This window comes from Nerophis lumbriciformis, linkage group LG07 (assembly GCF_033978685.3).
Source record: "Nerophis lumbriciformis linkage group LG07, RoL_Nlum_v2.1, whole genome shotgun sequence".
Classification (NCBI taxonomy): Eukaryota; Metazoa; Chordata; class Actinopteri; order Syngnathiformes; family Syngnathidae; genus Nerophis; species Nerophis lumbriciformis.
Window position 1 is genome coordinate 35,185,825 of NC_084554.2, and position 21,276 is coordinate 35,207,100.

General features: G+C 49.8%; 1 protein-coding gene across 1 annotated transcript in view; it reads left to right on the forward strand.

The window, feature by feature from the left end:
- Positions 1-21,276, forward strand: part of LOC133609598 (histone-lysine N-methyltransferase 2C-like) — a 37,956-nt gene that overhangs the window by 573 nt on the left and 16,107 nt on the right. The window contains exons 2-43 of the mRNA XM_072913505.1: positions 710-940; positions 1,036-1,121; positions 1,189-1,687; positions 1,767-1,946; positions 2,131-2,153; positions 2,231-2,320; positions 2,454-2,563; positions 2,632-2,782; positions 2,855-3,026; positions 3,106-3,220; positions 3,290-3,453; positions 3,528-9,922; positions 9,996-10,130; positions 10,224-10,942; positions 11,021-11,122; positions 11,461-11,586; positions 11,816-11,935; positions 12,011-12,112; positions 12,189-12,293; positions 12,373-12,554; positions 12,630-12,794; positions 12,988-13,097; positions 13,175-13,237; positions 13,306-13,408; positions 13,481-13,584; positions 13,662-13,790; positions 13,851-13,952; positions 14,016-14,104; positions 14,205-14,358; positions 14,526-14,603; positions 14,944-14,979; positions 15,265-15,396; positions 15,470-15,502; positions 15,600-15,704; positions 15,791-16,111; positions 16,197-16,270; positions 16,379-16,582; positions 16,858-16,992; positions 18,065-18,578; positions 18,656-19,440; positions 19,526-19,783; positions 19,855-20,237. Of these exons, the coding sequence (XP_072769606.1) occupies positions 711-940; positions 1,036-1,121; positions 1,189-1,687; positions 1,767-1,946; positions 2,131-2,153; positions 2,231-2,320; positions 2,454-2,563; positions 2,632-2,782; positions 2,855-3,026; positions 3,106-3,220; positions 3,290-3,453; positions 3,528-9,922; positions 9,996-10,130; positions 10,224-10,942; positions 11,021-11,122; positions 11,461-11,586; positions 11,816-11,935; positions 12,011-12,112; positions 12,189-12,293; positions 12,373-12,554; positions 12,630-12,794; positions 12,988-13,097; positions 13,175-13,237; positions 13,306-13,408; positions 13,481-13,584; positions 13,662-13,790; positions 13,851-13,952; positions 14,016-14,104; positions 14,205-14,358; positions 14,526-14,603; positions 14,944-14,979; positions 15,265-15,396; positions 15,470-15,502; positions 15,600-15,704; positions 15,791-16,111; positions 16,197-16,270; positions 16,379-16,582; positions 16,858-16,992; positions 18,065-18,578; positions 18,656-19,440; positions 19,526-19,783; positions 19,855-20,237 (13,883 nt within the window). The 5' untranslated portion in view covers position 710. The remainder of the gene's footprint in view (positions 1-709; positions 941-1,035; positions 1,122-1,188; positions 1,688-1,766; positions 1,947-2,130; positions 2,154-2,230; positions 2,321-2,453; positions 2,564-2,631; positions 2,783-2,854; positions 3,027-3,105; positions 3,221-3,289; positions 3,454-3,527; positions 9,923-9,995; positions 10,131-10,223; positions 10,943-11,020; positions 11,123-11,460; positions 11,587-11,815; positions 11,936-12,010; positions 12,113-12,188; positions 12,294-12,372; positions 12,555-12,629; positions 12,795-12,987; positions 13,098-13,174; positions 13,238-13,305; positions 13,409-13,480; positions 13,585-13,661; positions 13,791-13,850; positions 13,953-14,015; positions 14,105-14,204; positions 14,359-14,525; positions 14,604-14,943; positions 14,980-15,264; positions 15,397-15,469; positions 15,503-15,599; positions 15,705-15,790; positions 16,112-16,196; positions 16,271-16,378; positions 16,583-16,857; positions 16,993-18,064; positions 18,579-18,655; positions 19,441-19,525; positions 19,784-19,854; positions 20,238-21,276) is intronic.

The following is a 21,276-nucleotide window of genomic DNA, read 5'->3' on the forward strand; positions in this document are numbered from 1 at the left end:
TTTAGCGGGTTGTTTGTGTTAGCTGGCCATGCTAACGTTAGCTCTTGCTAACAGAGGAGTGATCAGTCAACTGGGCGGTGCGGCGCAGCCAAATGCTAATGCTAACGTTTGTGTTTACACATTTTAGTTGCATCACAGGGCTTCATAACGTCACTTACCAACTGTCACCCGGAAAAAAAAAACCACCGGATAAAAAGTATTCAATTTTACATAGATTTAAAGTGTTTTATGTGCACAACCAGCCAAATTTACATTAGCTCGCTAACATCTGCTCACCTGTACTATTTACTGTTGTATCATCTTCTTAACTTTTATATAATATCCTGACAAGTCACATTTTGCGTATTGTTTTCATGTTGCCAGACATTTGATATCAAAGTTAATAAATATAAACAAGCCTGTGTCAACATTAGGGGTATATATACACAGTGGGACACTTTTAATTAAAGCAATACAAGCTACAGGATGAAGTAACAAAGTAGAACAGTGTCGGTTGAATAAAAGACACAATGAAATTAAATTGTTTTTTTTTAAAACTACTAAAGAGTAGTAGAGTTTGCGTAATAGTAGTCCTATTTAGCTTGTTGTGTGTTTGTATGAGCTAACATGACCAGGAAGTGATGTCATCAAGCAGGCAACACAAGAACCAAGACCTTAATGTGCTTATCTTATTACCCTTCATCCCCACCCCCCACTTTTTCTTTTCCAGAATGCCCTCAGAGGCCCCGGAGCCTCGGGACAGAGGACCGCCGCCTCCTGTCACCCGGGCCGGACGCAGTGCTCAGCTGGCTAAAGCAGCAGCAGAAGCAGCAGCCGCTGCCAGCGAGCGACGACCTCGCGGGCGACCTCGGAAAGATGGGATAGGTGGACGTGCCGCACCTCCGGCACCTCCTCCTGCTCCGCCGCCACCTCCTCCTCCGCCGCCTAAATCGAGGAAGAAGTAAGTGTGATGATGTAGGGATATGTAATGATGATATAACTTTAGTAATACTGGATAGAGCCACTGACACACCCACTTTCTGCTTGTGTGTGCAGGGGGAGGAATCGAGGCCAAGCCCAGGTGGAGGATGAAGAAAGCATGGAGACGACGGAAAAGAGGCCCTCTCCTGACAAGAAGATAGGTGAGGATGATGAAGTCACATGTCAGCTGACACACACAAGAGTCCTGAACATATCTGTACTCCGCAGAGGACAAGGAAGTGGCGCCTGGACGCCGCCGCTCCGCCTCAAAGAGAAGATCCATCACAAACCCCGACTCGGACCCCGCACCCATCCACCCCGAGCCCCCCGCAGTCCCAAGTGACGAGGAGGACCAGAGCCCCCCTGCACCCTTGGAAACGCCCCCAATATCTAGCGTGGAGGAAGAATCTCAACGCAGTCCGGCTCCCCAGCCCCCATCGCTGGACATCTCTGTTCACAGTCCAAAACCGGGTCCCGATGCTGTGGAAGAGAAGCAGCCTTGCCTCGCTTCCATGGAGGGGGATCACGCTCCTGTTCCCATAAAGCCTGAGGGGGGCGGGCCTAGCTCACTTGGGCAAAGTCCCACCCTGAGTTTGGGTTCCAGCCCCGCCGCCTCGCCCTGCCTCCGTCTGGAGGACGAGGACTCGTTGTCTCCCTTGTTCCAGCGGTCCATGTCGGACGACTCCGGGGGTTCCCCCACCCCGAGCTTGGGACACACCAAAAAGCGGTGATTGTGTACACAAGAAACTATCACCATGGCGACTGTTTCCTGTCCAGCTCTTTAACGCTCTCTCCGTGTCTCTCAGTCTGAAGCAGTGTGCCTTCTGTTACCACGGCAACCAGCCGCCTCTGGGCCAAGGCCCACTGGTGGTGTTCGGACCCACGCCCGGCTATATCCCGCTCCACATCCTCAACCGCCGAGAATCTTCGGACCGCGACAGCGATTGTCATGACCACTGCTACCGTAGCAACCAGGCTCCAACCCCGTGAGTGACTTTGCTTCCTGAACCTGTTTGCTAACAAGCCATATGTTAACTGTTTTATTTTGGGTAAATGCTTTGGAAAATATGCTAGCATGTAATGCAGTTTTTATCATAATTATTTAACTGTGTGAGAAATTTCAAGTCAGTCCAACTTTTGGTGTGTGTGTGTGTGTGTCTGTGTGTGTAGGAGCAGCAGTCCATCACAATGTGGTGAGTATTATCAAGGCAATTGATAACTGTCTACATGACCTTTAGTCTCATTGGTCAGCTTGTTGATTGTCTTCCAGAGGACGAGTCTTTCTTACAGTTGGTGGCGCAGCTCGGACCCATCGGACTTCCACACGACGTCGACGTCCAAACACTGTTTGACCCCACAGGTGCTCGCTATCACCCTCGTCTTTGTGATCTACCTTCTGTGGACAGGTAATTAACGTGTGTGTGTGTGTGTGTGTGTGTGTGTGTGTGTGTGTGTGTGTGTGTGTGTGTGTGTGTGTGTGTGTGTGTGTGCAGGTCAGTGCTGTGCACACTTGCAGTGTGCGGCCTGGTCCGAGGGCGTGTGCCGTGGCGAGGGCCAATCGCTGCTCTACGTGGACAAGGCCATCGACTCAGGAAGCACACAGGTCAGTTGTTAAAGTGATCAATACCTCACTGTGGCTTACTAAGTACCGCCCTTTCTTCGCCCGCCCAGGCGTGCGCGTTCTGTCATCAGCTTGGCGCGTCGCTTCGTTGCCGGGAAACAGGCTGTGGGCGGAGCTACCACTTCCCATGTGCCGCTGCTGCCGGAGCTCATCAGGACTGGGAGCAGAGACACACACTGTGCACGCGACACGCACAAGCAGGTACGCACACAAAAACCTGCACGATGTGTCTCGCTGTGAGCTGCTACACGCGTGTCCGTCTTTTTTCTGCAGCGTCTCCATCATGCTTGTCGTGTTCGCGCGGCGATGATGTCGGCAATCTATTGATGTGCTGTTGCTGCGGCAACAAATACCATGGTGGATGCCTAACCCCGCCTCTGACTCCATCCTCCCTGATCAGGGCTGGCTGGCAGTGTTTGTCATGTCAAGTGTGTCAGTGCTGCAGGTAACACACACACGTGCGCACACACACGCACTGCTGTGTATTAGTTTTACAACAGATTGACAGAGGCAATTTTCTCCAGGCTGCAAGAGGACACGTCTTTGTTACTTGTCTGTGGTCGTTGTGATAAAGCTTACCATACACACTGTCTGACGCCCCCACTGGATCACACGCGTCCCAGTGGATGGACCTGCCAGGTACAAACACACGCACTGTAGATCAAGCAGTCAAATGTTCTTCCCTCAAATACTGTGTTCGTCTTCTAGAATTGCAGGGTGTGTCTTCGCTGTGGTGTAAGGTCGTCTGGTCAGTGGGCCAATCACCCCTTCCTTTGCGAGTCATGTGACCCAGCTCTGCCTTGTGCTCTCTGTGGCAACACCCCTGACTTGTACTCGCCACAGGATTATGTCACCTGTGTCTGCTGCTATAGGTACATAATCAAGCAGACAACACAACACGTGCAGCTGTATGTTTGTGTGTAACTGTGTGTGTGTTGTGTTCTAGGTGTGTTCACAAAGAGTGTATTGTCCAGGCAGAAGAGGACCGAACAAAGTCTGATGGTTACATTTGCTCCACCTGTCAGCCTGTGGGAGAGGAGCTAACGCTGCACACACCAATCCCACACAGTCCCGCCTTAGACCTCCAGCTCAGTCCCACAAAGGCGCCGGACATCTACGTGACTCCGCCGTCAGTTCAAAGTCCTGCTGAAGTTCTACCCATTGTACATGGTAGTACTGCCCAAAGCCCGGTCCGGATTGTCTGTTTGGACCACGCCCCAACTGTAAACACGGAACCATCACATGAAAGTCTTATCCAGTCACAACCTGAGAACACAGAGTTAAACCGAAGCCCCAAACTGTCACCCTCTGGCCCCACAGAGCTAAAACCAAGCTCTCCCTTTAACCATGCAGAACTTCAGCATAGTTCAGCACCATCTCCTAACCCTGTAGAGCAAAGACTGAGTCCAGTACCATCACCTTCTAATCCTACAGAGCCACAACAAATTCAAGTACCATCTCCTAAACCCATAGAGCAACAAATAAGTCCAGTACCTTCCTCTATCTCTGTAGAGCAAAGTCTGAGTACAGTACCATCACCTTCTAATCCTACAGAGCCACAAATAAGTCAGGGACCATTTCCTGCTAACCCCATAAAGCAATGTTCAAGTCCAGTACCATGTCCTGCTAGCCCTACAGAGCAAAAACCAAGTCCACAACTATCACAATCTGATCTAACAGACCTCCAGCAAAGTCCAGAACAATCTTCCACTGAGTCCGCAGTGCTGAAACGAAGTCCACCATCATCTCCTACAAATCTCACGGAGTTCCATCATAGTCCACAGCCATCTTCTGTGAACCCCACAAATCTCCACCAAAGTTCCTGCACGGAACTCCAGACACATCTTTCAAAGTCTCCCCTTAACTCAACAGTACTCTGTGAAAGTACAGGGCAATCTTTATCTGAGCTCACAAACTTCCAACCTGTACTATTGCCTGCTGAGATGACAGAGCTTCAGGAAAGTCCTGTACAATCTTCATCGAAACACACCGAACTCCAGCAAAGTCCAGCGCCATCTCCTTTTACAGTCACAGAGCTCCAGCAAAGTCCAGCACCATCACCCTCTACAGTCGCAGAGCTCCAGAAAAGTCCAGCACAATCTCGTATTGTTGCAGAGCTCCAGCAAAGTCCAGCACCATCAAATTCTACAGTCGCAGAGCTCCAGAAAAGTCCAGCACCATCTCCTTTGAGAGTCACAGAGCTCCAGAAAAATCCAGCACAATCTCCTTCAACAGTCGCAGAACTCCTGAAAAGTACAGCACCATCTCCTTCTACAGTTGCAGAGCTCCAGCAAAGTCCACCACCATCACCTTCTACTGTCGCAAAGCTCCAGAAAAATCTAGCACTATATCCATATACAGTCGCAGAACTACAGCAAAGTCCAGCACCATCTCCTTCGATAGTTGCAGAGCTCCAGAAAAGTCCAGCACCATCTCCTTCTACAGTCACAGAGCTCCAGCGCAGTCCATCACCATTTCCTTCTACAGTCACAGAACTGCAGAAAAGTCCAGCACCATCTCCTTCCATATTTACAGAGCTCCAGAAAAGTCCACCACCATCTCCTTCTACAGTTGCAGAGCTCCAGAAAAATCCAGCACCATCTCCATATGAAGTCGCAGAACTACAACAAAGTCCAGCACCATCTCCTTCCATAGTTGCAGAGCTCCAGAAAAGTCCAGCACCATCTCCTTCTACAGTTGCAGAGCTCCAGAAAAATCCAGCACCATCTCCTTCCATAGTTGCAGAGCTCCAGAAAAGTCCAGCACCATCTCCTTCTACAGTTGCAGAGCTCCAGAAAAATCCAGCACCATCTCCATATGAAGTCGTAGAACCACAACAAAGTCCAGCACCATCTCCTTCCATAGTTGCAGAGCTCCAGAAAAGTCCAGCACCATCTCCTTCTACAGTCGCAGAGCTCCAGCAAAGTCCACCACCATCTCCTATTACAGTCACAGAGCTCCAGAAAAGTCCAGCACCATCTCCTTCCATAGTGGCAGAGCTCCAGAAAAGTCCAGCACCATCTCCTTCTACAGTTGCAGAGATCCAGAAAAATCCAGCACCATCTCCATATAAAGTCGCAGAACTACAACAAAGTCCACCACCATCTCCTTCCATAGTTGCAGAGCTCCAGAAAAGTCCAGCACCATCTCCTTCCATAGTTGCAGAGCTCCAGAAAAGTCCAGCACCATCTCCTTCTACAGTCGCAGAGCTCCAGAAAAGTCCAGCACCAATATATTCTACAGTCTCAGAGCTCCAGAAAAGTCCAGCACCAATATATTCTACAGTCTCAGAGCTCCAGCTAAGTACGACACCATCTCCTGCTACAGTCGCAGACCAAAAGCAGTGTCCAGCACCATCTCCTTCTACAGTCGCAGAGCTCCAGAAAAGTCCAGCACAGTCGTCTGTCGCAGAGAACAAAAAAAGTCTAGTACCATCTACTGTTGCAGAATTCCAACAAAGTCAAGTAGCATCTCCGAAGAGCACAGAGTCTCAAGAAAATCCAATACCATTTTCATCAAAAAACACAGAGCTTCAGGAAAGTCCAATACCATATTTACCGAACCCCACAGAGCAAAGACAAAGTCCAGTACCATCTCCTTTTGATGTTACAGAGTACCACCACAATGCAGTCCAATGTTCTTCTACAATTGCAGATTTACAACAAAGTCCAGTGCTGTCCCCTTACGATGCCACAGAGCTTCACCATAATCCACTACAATCTCCTTCTAACACCACAGAACAAGAACTCAGACCAGCACCATCTCTGGATGTCACAGAGCTCCAGCATTGTCCACAGCTATGTTCATCGAAACTTTCTGAGCTTCAGCAAAGTCGAATCACATCTCCTAGTGTCAAAGCGGTCGAGGAATGTCCAATACCATCTTTTTCTAACTCCACTGTGGTCCAGGAATGTCTGGTACCATCTTTATCCATCCCCACAGAGGTCCAGGAAAGTCCAGTACAGTTTTCATCAATCCCTTTAGAGGTCCAGGAAAGTCCGGTACCATCTTCATTGAACCCCACAGAGGTCCAGGAAAGTCCGGTACCATCTTTATCGATCCTCACAGAGGACCAGAACATTGTGGTACCATCTCCATCAAACCACACAGAGGTCCAAGAAAGCCCTCTCTTATCTCCTATTGTCACAGAGTGTCAGAGAACCACTCTATCATTTTGTAACGTGGTTGAGCTTCAGAAAAGTCCAGCACCATCTCCTAGTGCCACAGCAGTCCAACAAAGTCCAGTACCCTCTCCTTCCACTGTTGCAGAGCTCCAACAAAGTCCAGTATCATTTCCTAGTGCCATAGCAGTCCAACAAAGTCCAATACCCTCCCCTTCCACTGTCGCAGAGCTCGAACAAAGTCCAGTACCTTCTCCATCTACTGTCGCAGAGCTTCAGAAAAACCCTCTATCGCTTTCTAAGGTCACAGAGCTCCAGCAAAGTTCAATACTATCTCCTGAAGAAGCCACAGAGCTTACACAGAATTCCAGTTCATTTGACCTGGGCCTCACAGAGGTTCAAAACAATACCAGGGAACCCCAACAAATCAATGATCCATCTCCAGAACCCCAACAAATCAATGTTCCAGCTCCAGAACCCCAACAAATCAATGTTCCAGCTCCAGAACCCCAACAAATCAATGTTCCAGCTCCAGAACCCCAACAAATCAATGTTCCAACCCCAGAACCCCAACAAATCAATGTTCCAGCCCCAGAACCCCAACAAATCAATGTTCCAGCCCCAGAACCCCAACAAATCAATGTTCCATCCCCAGAACCCCAACAAATCAATGTTCCACCCCCAGAACCCCAACACATCAATGTTCCAGCTCCAGAACCCCAACAAATCAATGTTCCAGCTCCAGAACCCCAACAAATCCATGTTCCAGCCCCAGAACCCCAACAAATCAATGTTCCAGCCCCAGAACCCCAACAAATCAATGTTCCAGCCCCAGAACCCCAACAAATCAATGTTCCAGCCCCAGAACCCCAACAAATCAATGTTCCAGCCCCAGAACCCCAACACATCAATGTTCCAGCCCCAGAACCCCAACACATCAATGTTCCAGCCCCAGAACCCCAACACATCAATGTTGCATCTCCAGAAACCCAACAAATCAATGCTAAATCTCTTTGCGGAGCAGAGCTCCAAAAAGGTGCACTGCAATCTATCCCACTCATATCCGAGACTGCAGGACTACAGGGGAGTCCTGTAGCATTGTATCCTAATCCAATACAAGTAAAAGAAAACTCACAATGCAATCATGGTCCTTTAGAATGTAAGGAAAATCATTCTAGGCCTTCAACACCCTCCCATTTGTCTTCTGACCATTTGACTTCCCCACAAGCTCAACTGAGTCCTCAAGAAATGACTTCCATGGATTCAACAAGAGAACAGCTAATGTCGAGAGTTCCTCAAAAGAGTCCACTGCATGGTAGTCCGATGTCGGAACTCAGTCCTATCAGATTGGATGCTGACAAATCAAAGCCTCAGACCATTTCCCAAAACAGTAGATCATGTAGTCCTACTGACATTAACATTAAAGAGTCGCTGCTCCAAACCCATCAAGGATCATACATTCATGTGCTGCATAGTCCTATAAGAACATCACTTGATGTTGAAATAACACTGGATGAGGAGAGCCTGGTACCAAGCCCTCCTTCTCATTTGCCTGCGTGGGCTGCACAGATCAGTTCAACACTGGACCAGGACTTTCCGCCAGTCTCTTTAAAAACTACCTTCCCAGGCAGGAGGAAAACTGCATGTAGACCCATTTCAGCACCATGTAGCCCATCAAGAACCCCCGTTAGCGCCACCAAGTGCAGTCTGTCACAGCCCGCTAGTCCAGTACAGATCGCCTCTATGCTCCGTAGTCGGCCTCTGCAGGTTAATGTGCTTGCTTGTCAGTCTGCTACACCAACAGAATGTTCCCAAAGCAGTCTCCACACCGGGGTTAGACCTCAAGCCATTCCGCTGAGTCCAAACCTCAACGGTCAAACACTTGAATCTGTTTTTTATAGCCCGACCACGGTCATGTGCACAACAACTCTAACAGTTCAACCTTCAAATCATCTTCCCTTTCATGCTCCACCATCGCCAGCACCAGAAAGCCTTGTTCACCAAATGGAACACAGTAGCCTCGCTTGCATGTCTTCTTGTGCTGAGAAATCTGTTGAACAGATGGCGAGCCCAACACATATCCAACCTGTCAAAGATGGTGCTAGCCCTTCACATGCCAGTGAAATGCCTGCTAGTCCTGCCCGCTCACTTCTTCAGGCCTCCTCTGACTCAATGCCAAAGGTATCAGACATTGCCGTTGGCCTGCCTTTACCAGCTAGCCCTGTGATGGACAGCTCTTTTCAGCCAGCAGCCGCCCCCCCAGCACCAATAAGCTCTTCAAGGGAACCAACTAGCACCTTATTAATACTTCCTAGTCATGGAGACACTACATCATCTGAAAATGAAGATACAACAACACAAATGAACCCGTTCTCTCTCGGAACTCGTCCTCATCATCAGAACTTGGTTAATGTTAGTCCAGAGCCTCCTCAGCTCCCACAGTCAGTCCAGTCTAGTCCTTCACAGGTCCAAATATTCCACAGTCCCACGGAGACTACATTAGTAGATTCAATATCCCCTCCAGATAGTCCTACACACTGTAGACCGATTGTTTGTCCCGCTAACATTTCTGTTTGCAAAGATCTGAGCAACTCCGAAAGTAGTATTTACTCGAGCAACCAAAGTTCCTCAGTAACTTGCATGACCCCATCTGTTTTTGGACATATTAGCTCAACACAGAGTGGTGAAACACTTCCTTGTAGCCCCGCAGATTCTATCTCAGGCCCTGCTCAAGCTCACCAGAGACTTGCTATGTCAAGTTCAAGCCCCAAAAGGGACAATGCAGAAAGTTCCCAAGTCCAGGTCTCGGTCATTTGCAACTCATTTCAGCTGGGTACCCGTTTAGGTTCAACTGCAGATACTAAGCCTCTAAGCCCCTTGAGTCAAAGAATAGTTGGCAATCCCACTCAGGAACCCACTGACACACCTCAGGCTACATGTACAAACAAATCAGTTGATAGTTCCAGTTTGTCGGCCTCCTCCCACAAGTTTCCTCAGACATCACCCACATGTGTTCCACAGGATAGCACGGAACACTGTAGCCAACGTTCCCCATTTCAATTTGCTATTAGAAAAATCTCACTAAGTCCGGGTCTTACCACCCCTGAGAGTTCAGAGGCCGGAACAGGTGCAAGTTTTATTATCAGTGTTGAGTCAGGAATCAGCTCATCTCCAACGAGTCCTGGTTGCGCCATTCTGGCTGAGAAAGAGTCGACATCTCGTAAGTATGAGATAATAGTTTGTAAATTGCCTCCATAACCTACTATAATTATACAATATTTTGGTTCCAACAGTTGTCGCCATGACAAATGACAAGGAGCAAGGGAGCTCGCAGGAGCATAAGCGAGCAGTGCAGGACCAGGAAGAGGCCCATCAGGAGCATGTCCAGGAGCAAGAAGGCCTCAGCGGTTCCAATCTTCACTTGTCAGGTACAAATCAGATTGTCTGTGAGCTCAGATGTTCTCCACTAGGAGGGTGGTGATGATTGCAGTAGTGACCATGTTGTCTCTTTGTCTTTTTAGGAGTTCAGCTCTCTCCTCGTCCCCCTGCTGCAGCCTCTTTGGATCCCCGTTCTGTCCCGTCACCACAGTCTCCAAAAAAAGCAGGCTCCCCAGACACCTCCCTCACACTCAGCGTGACAGTTGAAGCTTCCCCCTCTCTAAAGGATCACAGGGAATCGGGACAAGAGGATTCATGTCCTATGTCGTGGGCCCGGGATGATGACCAGTCCAATCCCACTAAAACAGAGTCTTCAGAATGGGTGGAGGAGCAGCCAAAAACACCAACAGTAACAGCTGCTGTCTCTGATGAAGTTTCTCGGCAGGTGGACATAGGGGAGAGCGATGATAGGGAGAACCAAGAGAGTGCTGACCCCAAAGACCAATCCTATGTGGAGGAGGAGCCACTGAGTCCTGTGCTGGAGCTGGATCCCTCTTTAGATGTGGAGGTGATGAAGTTGATGACCACGGAGTCTCCTCCCGCCTCCTTTCTACACCTGTCCTCCTTTAGTCCGCCTCCCATCCCCACCCGGGGGAAAGGGCGGAGCCTCAGGCCTCCTTTATGCTCCTCTTTCGCACCATTAGACGACCTCTCCTTACGACTTCGGCAGTCTCCTTTTTCCACCGAGGCGTCACCTGAAACCTCCCCTGCCAGAGAGCCCATCACACCGCCGCCACTTTCCCCACCTTCCCCTCCTCTCAGGTTCAGCCCTCCATACAGGGAGTCTCCTCCCCTCTCCCAGGTAAAATTGATGCAGATGTTGGAAACTGACTGCTTCTCTTTTTATCCTCCTCATAAACTTCTCCTCACTCATTTCCAGATTCCGCCCTCCACTGTGATACCGCTCACTCCTAAAATTGGTATGGGAAAGCCAGCCATCACCAAAAGAAAGTTCTCCCCTGGCAGGGCCAGGGTCAGGCAGGTATGTGACCTTTGATGCTTCTTGACTGTCAGTTCTCTTCACGTGTCATTTACTGACACTGTACCAGTTTTTCAGTATAATTTAATAACTACACTGAGTGTTTACTACTAATGGTCTGTGAATGGCTGCATGCTGTTGTCACAGTAACAGCATCCTGTTGCTTTATGAGTATGTTGTGTTTTTATTGGAGGCTTTATTTCTTTTAATGGCCGTTGCATTTATGCTACTGCATTTTGTCCCCCCCTCCATCTTCACGTCCTTTTATTACTCCATTTTCCTCACTTTTTTTTCTTCTCCTTTTCTGTGGTGTCCTTCACCCGTCCTCCTCCCTACCTCAGGGTTCGTGGTGGAGTAATGTCAGGGCAGTCAGCCCCCCCTCTTCCTCCCAGGACTCTACTGGGGAGGGTGGGAGGGACAGCCCTAAATATCGTCCACCGGACTCCCCGCTCTGGAGCATGAGAGTGGTAAAGAAGCGCACCCTAACCATGATTGATTTCCGTGGCTATAACTAACCACCACTTGCAAAACCCGCCCGTCTGGCCTGTGACTGAAGCAAAACAAGCACACTGTCACTATTGATGTCTATCTGATTCAGTATCCTTTTAGATTGATGAAGATGATGTGATGAATGTCAAGTTCTAATCTCATGTCTTCCTTGCTCTTCGGCTTCTTCCTTGTACTGCGACTTCTCAGGGTCGTGGTTCGGGGTTTCCTGGTAGAAGGAGGGCCAGAGGAGGAGGTGTAGGAGGTGGAAGAGGAGGAAGAGGAAGGAGCAGAATTAAGACACAGGACTTTTTGTCTGTGTCACCTGCAGTGAGAGCGAACACACACATATGCAAACACACCTCACCGTGGTAACCGCTGACCAGTGAGTGTTCTGGTTGACAGTATGGTTTTGTGGAGTCGATCCCGCCTAAGGAAGAGGAGGAGAACTCCATGCACAACACGGTGGTGATGTTCTCCACCTCTGACCTGTTCACCCTCAGACAGGTGCTGACTTACGTCTAAACGTTTTTGAATAAAAATGTCTTAAAAATAAGCTGACATGTTTTTTGTTGTTGTGTAGGACATGTGTGTGGTGTGCGGCAGCTTCGGTCAAGGAGCGGAAGGTCGACTGTTGGCGTGTTCTCAGTGCGGACAGTGTTACCACCCCTACTGCGTCAATGTGAAGGTAGCTGTCAATCATTGTGCAGGATTAATGTTGAAATGTCATCGTGGTCTAAATAATCGGACACATCCCGTTTCTGCAGATTACGCGAGTCATCCTGACCAAAGGGTGGCGCTGTCTGGAATGTACCGTATGTGAGGCATGCGGCGAGGCCAGTGACCCTGGGCGTCTGTTGCTATGCGACGACTGCGACATCAGCTACCATACGTACTGCCTGGACCCGCCCCTCCACATGGTGCCTAAGGGAGCCTGGAAGTGCAAGTGGTGGGTGCTCTTGTCAATCACCACTCTGTGTTTTATGAGTGTAATCTCTAAGAGCCTGTCCTATTTCCTCTCCAGGTGTGTGTGGTGCGTCCAGTGTGGCTCCGCTTCTCCCGGGCTGCACTGTGATTGGCAGAGTAACTACAGCCGCTGCGCACCATGTGCCAGTCTGACCTGCTGCCCCCTCTGTCAGAGGCTTTATACACAGGACGACCTCATTCTACAGTGTCAGCAGTGTGACAGGTTCGAAACAGAAATTTCTGAATACCGCTTTTATTTAAGGTTGATTGACTTTAAATTTCTACCAAACACCCACTGAAACTTTAGGGTGTTTTGGCAAGTTAAATCTGTTTTGCATGTACATTTGCATCAAAGCAGAGTCATCCCTATGGGAGTTTCCTCATTTTGTACATTACATTTATATTTTTGTGTGTAGGTGGGTGCATGCCAGTTGTGAGGGTCTGACGTCCGAAGACGAGGTAGAGATGGCAGCTGACGAGGGCTTCAACTGTTCGTTGTGTAGAACACACAGCCGCATCTCATTTGGTAAAACTCGCACGCACACACACACTAAAACTCTTTAATTGGCGTCTTCTAATGGCTGTATCATGTACCGGTTGCAGGGAGGTCGGACAGTTTGGACTCCTCCTACATGTCTCAGATCATCTCTAGGAGCCGTGAAGCAGGTTTGTTTTCACTTTTTTTGGCAACAATGGATGTCATTTTCACTGTGTGTGTTTGTGTGTGTGTACAGACATAAAGACATACACTCAGGATGGAGTTTGTCTGACAGAGTCGGGCCTCTCTCACCTGCAGTCCCTGGTTGAACCTTTGACCTCAGCGCGCAGGTATCGCAGGTGAGTTTGATGTGACACAACTCAAGGGTCATCTGAGAAAGTGTTGCTCATCTTCTTCCGGTCTCCTGTCAGGTGCAAACCCAAACTAAAGTTGAGGATCATCAACCAGAACAGCGTGTCCGTCCTGCAGACCCCACCTGACCCTCACACTAGCGAACAAGACCACCATCACAGAGGTGAGGGGTCACTTACACCTGCACACACACACACGAGGACATACACACTTTTTTTGAACCAGCGTCTCTCTCTGCAGTGCACCTGGATTGTGACCTCAAGTCGGACTCCAGTCCTGAGAGAGACCACGCCCCCTATGATGATGTCAGCAAGGAGCTCCATATGGCAGGTGGCAGCACAAAGAGGAAGAGGAAGCCCTATAGACCAGGTAAGGAAGACACCTGTAGCTGGAATACAGTATTAATCATCATCATCATCCATCTTGCAGGTATTGGAGGCTTCATGGTGCGCCAACGAGGCGGGAAGGCGGGGTCAAGCGGATTCAAACTGTGCAGGAACGATTCAACTGACATGTTGCATGGAGACGAAGGTGAGACCTGTTGATGTCACTTGTTATTAAAATGTTGCTTTAACCAAGAACACATCATCACAGATGTAGCTGACCAGACCCTTGACAAGGTGAAGAAGAGATATAGAAAGAAAAAGACCAAGCTGGAGGAGGCTTTTCCTTCCTATCTACAGGTAACACACATTTATACGCACACACTCACACACACACAGAGACACGCACACACACGATCAGTCACTGTTTTCTGATTGGCTTTCATCTGTCCCCTTTAAGGACGCTTTCTTTGGTCGGGATCTTCTGGAACGCATTCGCCAGTTGGACCAGAGGATGGTATCAGAGGTAGCGAGAGCCAGTCAGTCAGCAGCAGTCGATCTGAAAGGCCCCGCCCCCTCAGACAAGATGGTGATCCGAAAGCAAGAAAGACTGCGTGAGTTAATTTCTGACATTCATTAACCTTATATCATGTCACCTTTAATTTTTGTCGACATTTTGTGACCATCACCATGACTAAGTTGCGAGCCTTACTGTGACTTGTGTGAATGTGTGTAACATGGCCATGACAACATTGTGATACACATGTGTGTCGCCAACCAGCCATGTCGGACGATGCGCTCGTGGATCTGTCTGACGTTCTCAACACTCATCCTCAAATTCTGGCCACCGGACACACAGGTACCATTGGTGAAGGGGCACGGTCACAACCACTGTCCATCACACCGTCTACCACTCGATTTTGTCTCTTTCTATTCACTCCTTTATTAAGCACATAAACACTCCCTTTCGCGCACTTTTGGAATGGTTTGTATGTCGAGCATTTAAGAAATGACCTTGTTGATAAACTACATGCTAAGCTAACAGTTTTCCCTTCTTTCGTGGGTGTTTACCGGACTTTCTTTTTAGCTCTGCTACGTTTTGTCTTTCGCACATTGTTGTTTCTGCACACTGATTGGCTGACCAACAATCTTCATCGCGATTGGTCGGCTTGGTGGATAACTGTGTGTCTGTTTTGTAGGCCAGTTCCAGGTGGAGCGCTCCCCCTCTCCATTTGGTAAGAGTCCACAGGAAGCTAGCGTTTCTTCCCCCTTTTGCTCCTCCTCTTCCTGTTGCGATGTAGTTGTTAGCGGGGGAGTTCCTGGTTGTTAGATAATGATTTTGGATAGGACCACTTTCGCTGTTTCCTTTCCTTTGGCTTGGCTTGCTAGCTGACTGAACGGTTCCTCTTCTTGGGATATAACTGGTCCCATCTCAAATTTTCTTTCCCTCTTCATCTCCTTAGTCTTCCTCATGCTGCTTCCTACCTTTTACTTACCAAGTCTTTACGTTGGTTTCTCAGCGGGCCTAGACATCGGGTCCATGGCGGAAGACCCCTTGCTGACCGGAAGTGGCGGACACAGTCATAGATCATTGCAGGAAGAGCCTCTGGATGCCATCTTAAACCCTGAGCTTGACAAGATGGTGACAGACGGTGAGTACATGATGAATAACAGTGCTGTTTGTGGCATGTGGAATCTTCGATTAAGCATCTATTTTTCTTCCAGGTGCCCTCCTCAGCAAACTGTACAATATTCCAGGTAGGAACCCTCACCCTCATCTCACCTGCTACACATTAAATAGCGCCACACACCTGGTGTTGGCAGCCACATTTACATGTGTCTTCATTGTCTTCAGAGCTTGAGGGCAAAGATGTGGAAGACCTTTTCACTGCTGTGCTCAGCCCGGACAACAGCGAGAAACATCACCACCACACTGCTGCAGGAAGCAAAACACACACAGGTATGCGCTCGCACACACACACACACACACACACACAATGATGAAGGCTTTTCTTCATGGTGTTCACTGTGTGGATTGTGTCTCAGCAGCCGTGTTTCCTCGTCTTCCTCTGATGAATGGCCTCACAGGACGAGCCCCTCACTTGGTCAACCCTCCCATGATGCCGAGCGGCACTCCTGGCACGGCGAGTCACCGAATTTGTCCTCCAGAGGGACCCTTCCCCGGCTCTGCCCCTTGCCTGCCTCCAGCTAATCAGGCTGGGGGAGAGGGCGAGCAGGACGCCTTGTCTACGGCACAGAGGAGCATGTTGAAGTGGGAAAAGGAGGAGGCTCTGGGCGAGCAGGCTACTGTTGCCCCCGTGCTCTACTGCAACACCAACTTCCCCCAGCTTAAGGAGCAGTATCCTGGTACATGTGCACACACTAAAATAAGTCAACTGAAGAGAGATGTGTCATTGTTGTGGTGTAAACCCTGTGTCTTTGTGTGTGACAGAGTGGTCCACAAGAGTGAAGCAGATCGCCAAACTGTGGAGAAAAGCGAGCTCTCAGGACAGAGCACCTTTTGTAGTGAGTGCAGACCATCAATTACCAAATGTGTCAACAAACATGTCTGAATTATCACCACCACTGACCATTGTCATGTCAAGTCCCTCACTCCGCAGTCTTGTCTTCCAGCAACGTGCAAGGGACAACCGTGCAGCGCAGCGCATCAGCAAAGTCCACATGTCCAATGAGCCACTCAAAAGGCAGCAGCAACAGCCCTTACAACCGCCGTTGTCTGTGCCCTATGATGCAATGTCCATGGAGTCGGATTTGGCGCTAAAGGACCCGCTAAGGCCTAGAGAGTCTGAGCAGGAGCAGGAGTGGAAGCTAAGACAGGTGAGCCATGTTAGGACATGTTTGTTGCTCTTTGGTCCAGAGCAGGGAAACCCACACTAGATCAGTGTCACAAACCCGCAGTCTAAAGTCAAAGCAATCTACTGTGCGGTCACTGTGACACGATGGTGTTGGTTTCCATGGTAACATCGGGCTGCATGTCAGGGGGCACATAGTTTGGCTGGATGATGATCATTGTGTGCTTGATGAAGAGTGCAGATGGTGCTGAGCGTGGCTCCCTCCTACTCTACTAATGTCTCTGATGTGTCATTGAAAAGGGAGAGGTAAAAGACAGATGGCGAGCCGGTAAGAAGAGGCAGGAAAATCTCCCCCAAAGCAAAGCCCTAAAATCACCAACAGATAAAGATTGTCCCTTCCAGGCATCTCTAGCAGGAGGTGGCAAAGAGGCTCTGGTAAGCTCTCAAAGGCGAACCTGTATCGGACTTCCTGCATCCATGATCCCCTGAAATCCTCTTCCTGTCCTGGGTGTGGGACTGGGCCTGGCCAGAATGCATCAGCCGTTTACCTGGAGGTTAACAGCTGGATGAGTTCAATTAATCACATCCTACCTGATAAATGACCACAGCTGATTAATGCACATCTGCCATTCCTCACCCTTTTTAGTCCCCTCCTTCATGTAGCTTAAACTCTCTCTCTACCAGCACACTATATTGCGACTGTGCAATAATAACAAGGTTGCCAGTTAAATTCCCAACTAATCGACTGACGCATGCTTCAGATGTTATGTCATCATTACAGCATCTTCCTTCTTCCTCCTGGTGGCAAACAGCTGTGAATTGTTCAAAGTAAGGATTTCAGATTCATGGATGCAGGTGACGGTCATCCTTTCTTGGTCTAAGCACCTTCTTACGTTTGAGCAAAAAACTGATAAAGTTACTGACTAAAGAAGCCAAACCTATTGAAGGCTTGTCGTCTTTGTGGCACTGTGTTCAGATTCAAGCCTTGCTCTGGACCCTTCATGGCCAGTCCTCCTGCTCTTAGACTGATGCTCTGTTTACAACATAATCTAAGAGTCTTCTAGTTTTTTGCATTTCAGATGATGACGACATTGGCTATCCAGACAAATTTTAAAAAAAAAGCTTTTGTGTAACAATTGTCACCCGAGAGCAGGATCACCTGTCAGAATTGTCTTCAGCTTCACGTCCTGCCTGAATGATGTCATGGTCATACCATTCGCGGTCAGCCATCACAGTCGTGAACACATCAAGCACACACAATTAATGACAGACTGGAGCAGTGGGGAGCAGTCGAGAGACTTTAGGGGGGAAGCTGGGACCCTTTGGTCATAGGCCCAATTCTCAACCATTGAGTCACAGCTGCCCCCCAACCCCGGAGCCAGTACCTCACTTTTGACCGCCAGGAATACTAGCTGTCATGTTCTTTGTGTCAACCATCCAACAGTCTGACTTGACCCCCCTAACCCGTACCCCCCACCCCTGCATCTCTGTCCTTTTTTATCCTCAGCATTTGCGTCAGAAGAGCAAACAGCTGGCCAAGATTGAAGCCAGTCAGAAGCTGGAGCAAGTGAAGAACGAGCAGCTGCTGCAGCAGCGACAGCATCACCTCTCAGCCAATCAGCAGCCTGTCACCGGGAGCGATGTGATGCCTCTCCAGCTACTTCCCTCCACGGATGCCCAGCCCAGACAGAACATCCTACAGGGCTCCGTACTGGCCGACAATGTTTTTCTCAGACCACAAGTCCCACCCTCTTCTGGCTACTCCTCACTTCCTCACTCCCCGCACTCCTTGTCACCCCTTCACCAGCCCCCATCCTCTCCCCAGATGTTCTCCCCGCCTTCATCCAGCCCCACGTCCCCCTGGGATCCCTACAGTAAACCAGCAGCGACTTCTCGGCCTTCCTCCATTCAGCATTGCACCCCACTCAACATATCTCCTGCACACGATGCACTGGGTTCCCCTGCACCCTCACCTGATTCGAAAACCTCTGATGCTTCTCGGACCCTCGGACTCCAACCAGGTAACTGGTCTCCTTCCCCTTGATGACTTTTTCCTCCGATAGCCTCCTACTGAAATTCTCCTTCTTTCTCCCTTCAGGCCTGCAGCACAGCAAAGCGGCATTGAAGAGTCCCCCTTCTGGCTCTCAGGTGTACCAGAGGTCTCCGGTCCAAGGGGGAGTGTTTAAAGCCCCCATGCCACCTCAAAACCAGCTGCAACAGGAGTTGTTTAGTGGTGCACCAGCTGGAGCAAGGAGAGACCCATCCAGACCCACAGACCTTGGCCTCATCCCCCCTCAGAGTCAGGACTCCGCTTTTAGTTCCAGCCAGCTCTCTGGGCTGGGCTCCCCTCATCGCAGCCCTTACGCCCACACGCCAGGGACCCCCAGAATTGACTATAGCCAGCAGATGGCAGACCACTTTGTCAAACAGCCAGCTTTGACACCCCGTCCCTCTCCTGACCCCTACAGTAATCCTCAAACCCCTGGGACTCCCCGGCCACATTCAGACAACATATACCTCAACGCAACTCCTGCACTTCGAATAGATCAGTTCAACCAGTTGGCAAATAGCCGCCGGCCCTCCCCTTCACACACAACATTGGACCCATACTCAAACCCAGGCACACCCCATTCCTTTGTTCCTGAGCGCTTCCCTCGATCACCAGGCAGCACGTTAACCACCGATCCCCATGCTAAACCGCCTGGTACCCCGCGTCCACCACCGGACCCCTACGCCCAGCAACCCTCCACACCTCGCCCCCAGAAGACCTCTGAAGCCTTCAGCCAAGCTCAAGTGGAGAGCTTTACTCCTCAGCTTGTGAGATCTCCCCTGGGTTCAGGACTTGGTGGAGAGACTGTGACTCTCACACCAACCCACAAACAGGTAACACAGTCTCTTTTTACTTGTCAGTACCATGTTAACTGTCCACTTCATGTAGTCATCTCCTATGCGTTATTCCTCCTTGCAGTCTCCGGGGAGGCAACAACAACAGCAGGACTCCTATCCCAGGACCCCTGGTAGTAGCCAGACCCCAAAGCACCCTGGGATGTCAGAAGATACTGGCTTCCCCGGCCCAGTCAGTCAAACTTTGGGAAGACCCACCACTGGGCCCGCACAGATGGACAAAACATCAGCCAATGACATGGCAACAATAGGTGGGGCTTCTTTAGAGGGACCAATGGGCTTGCTTCCACAGCTTGGTGACTCTGAGGAAAAACTAAGACAGGTAGGACTTGTGTGTGAAATGAGTAATTTCTGTCTATTTTTATCAATTTAACTGATGATTTTTGTCTGCAGCGTCAGAGACTCCGCCAGCTCATCCTGAGGCAGCAGCAGCAGAAAAGTGCATTGCGGCAAGAAAAAGGTCTCCAGGAGTCTCAGCCTGGTGCCCCTTCAGCTACTGCTGCTCCACCAGGTTCGGCCCCCAGCTCAGCAACACCCTGTCACTGGTCCCAGGAAGAAACCACCACCCCCAATCCTCCAACTGATGTGTTTGGACGTCCACCACCTCCTTACCCCGGTATAATGCGGCCTGCCGTACCAGCTGGAGCTTTTACTGGACCCCCACGGTTGCTTGGAACTTTTCCAGTGGACCAGGTCAAAGGGTTAAACCCAAGTGAGTCTCAATTTCCCAGGCAAAGCATCCCCAGGGAACTTGGACCCAGAGGATTGGCCTTGAGGTGAGCAGAGCACAGATCTTTCCAGATTAAACAATGAAACACATTTTCTATGCCTAATTTATTTTGTGAGACTATGTGTTTGAACAACATTGCGTGGACATCGGGGGCGGTACCTCTGGATTGGCAGACCGGGGTGGTGGTTCCTCTCTTTAAGAAGGGGAACCGGAGGGTGTGTTCCAACTATCGTGGGATCACACTCCTCAGCCTTCCCGGTAAGGTCTATTCAGGTGTACTGGAGAGGAGGCTACGCCGGATAGTCGAACCTCGGATTCAGGAGGAACAGTGTGGTTTTCGTCCTGATCGTGGAACTGTGGACCAGCTCTATACTCTCGGCAGGGTCCTTGAGGGTGCATGGGAGTTTGCCCAACCAGTCTACATGTGCTTTGTGGACTTGCAGAAGGCATTCGATCGTGTACCCCGGGAAGCCCTGTGGGGAGTGCTCAGAGAGTATGGGGTAACGGACTGTCTTATTGTGGCGGTTCGCTTCCTGTATAATCAGTGTCAGAGCTTGGTCCGCATTGCCGGCAGTAAGTTGGACCCGATTCCAGTGAGGGTTGGACTCCGCCAAGGCTGCTGTTTGTCACCGATTCTGTTCATAACCTTTATGGACAGAATTTCGAGGCGCAGTCAGGGCGTTGAGAGTATCTGGTTTGGTGGCTGCAGGATTAGGTCTCTGCTTTTTGCAGATGATGTGGTCCTGATGGCTTCATCTGGCCAAGATCTTCAGCTCTCACTGGATCGGTTCGCAGCCGAGTGTGAAGCGACTGGGATGGGAATCAGCACCTCCAAGTCCGAGTCCATGGTTCTCGCCCGGAAAAGGGTGGAGTGCCATCTCCGGGTTGGGGAGGAGATCTTGCCCCAAGTGGAGGAGTTAAAGTACCTCGATGTCTTGTTCACCGATGAGGGAAGAGTGGATCGTGAGATCGACAGGCGGATCGGTGCGGCGTCTTCAGTAATGCGGACGCTGTATCGATCCGTTGTGGTGAAGAAGGATCTGAGCCGGAAGGCAAAGCTCTCGATTTACCGGTCGATCTACGTT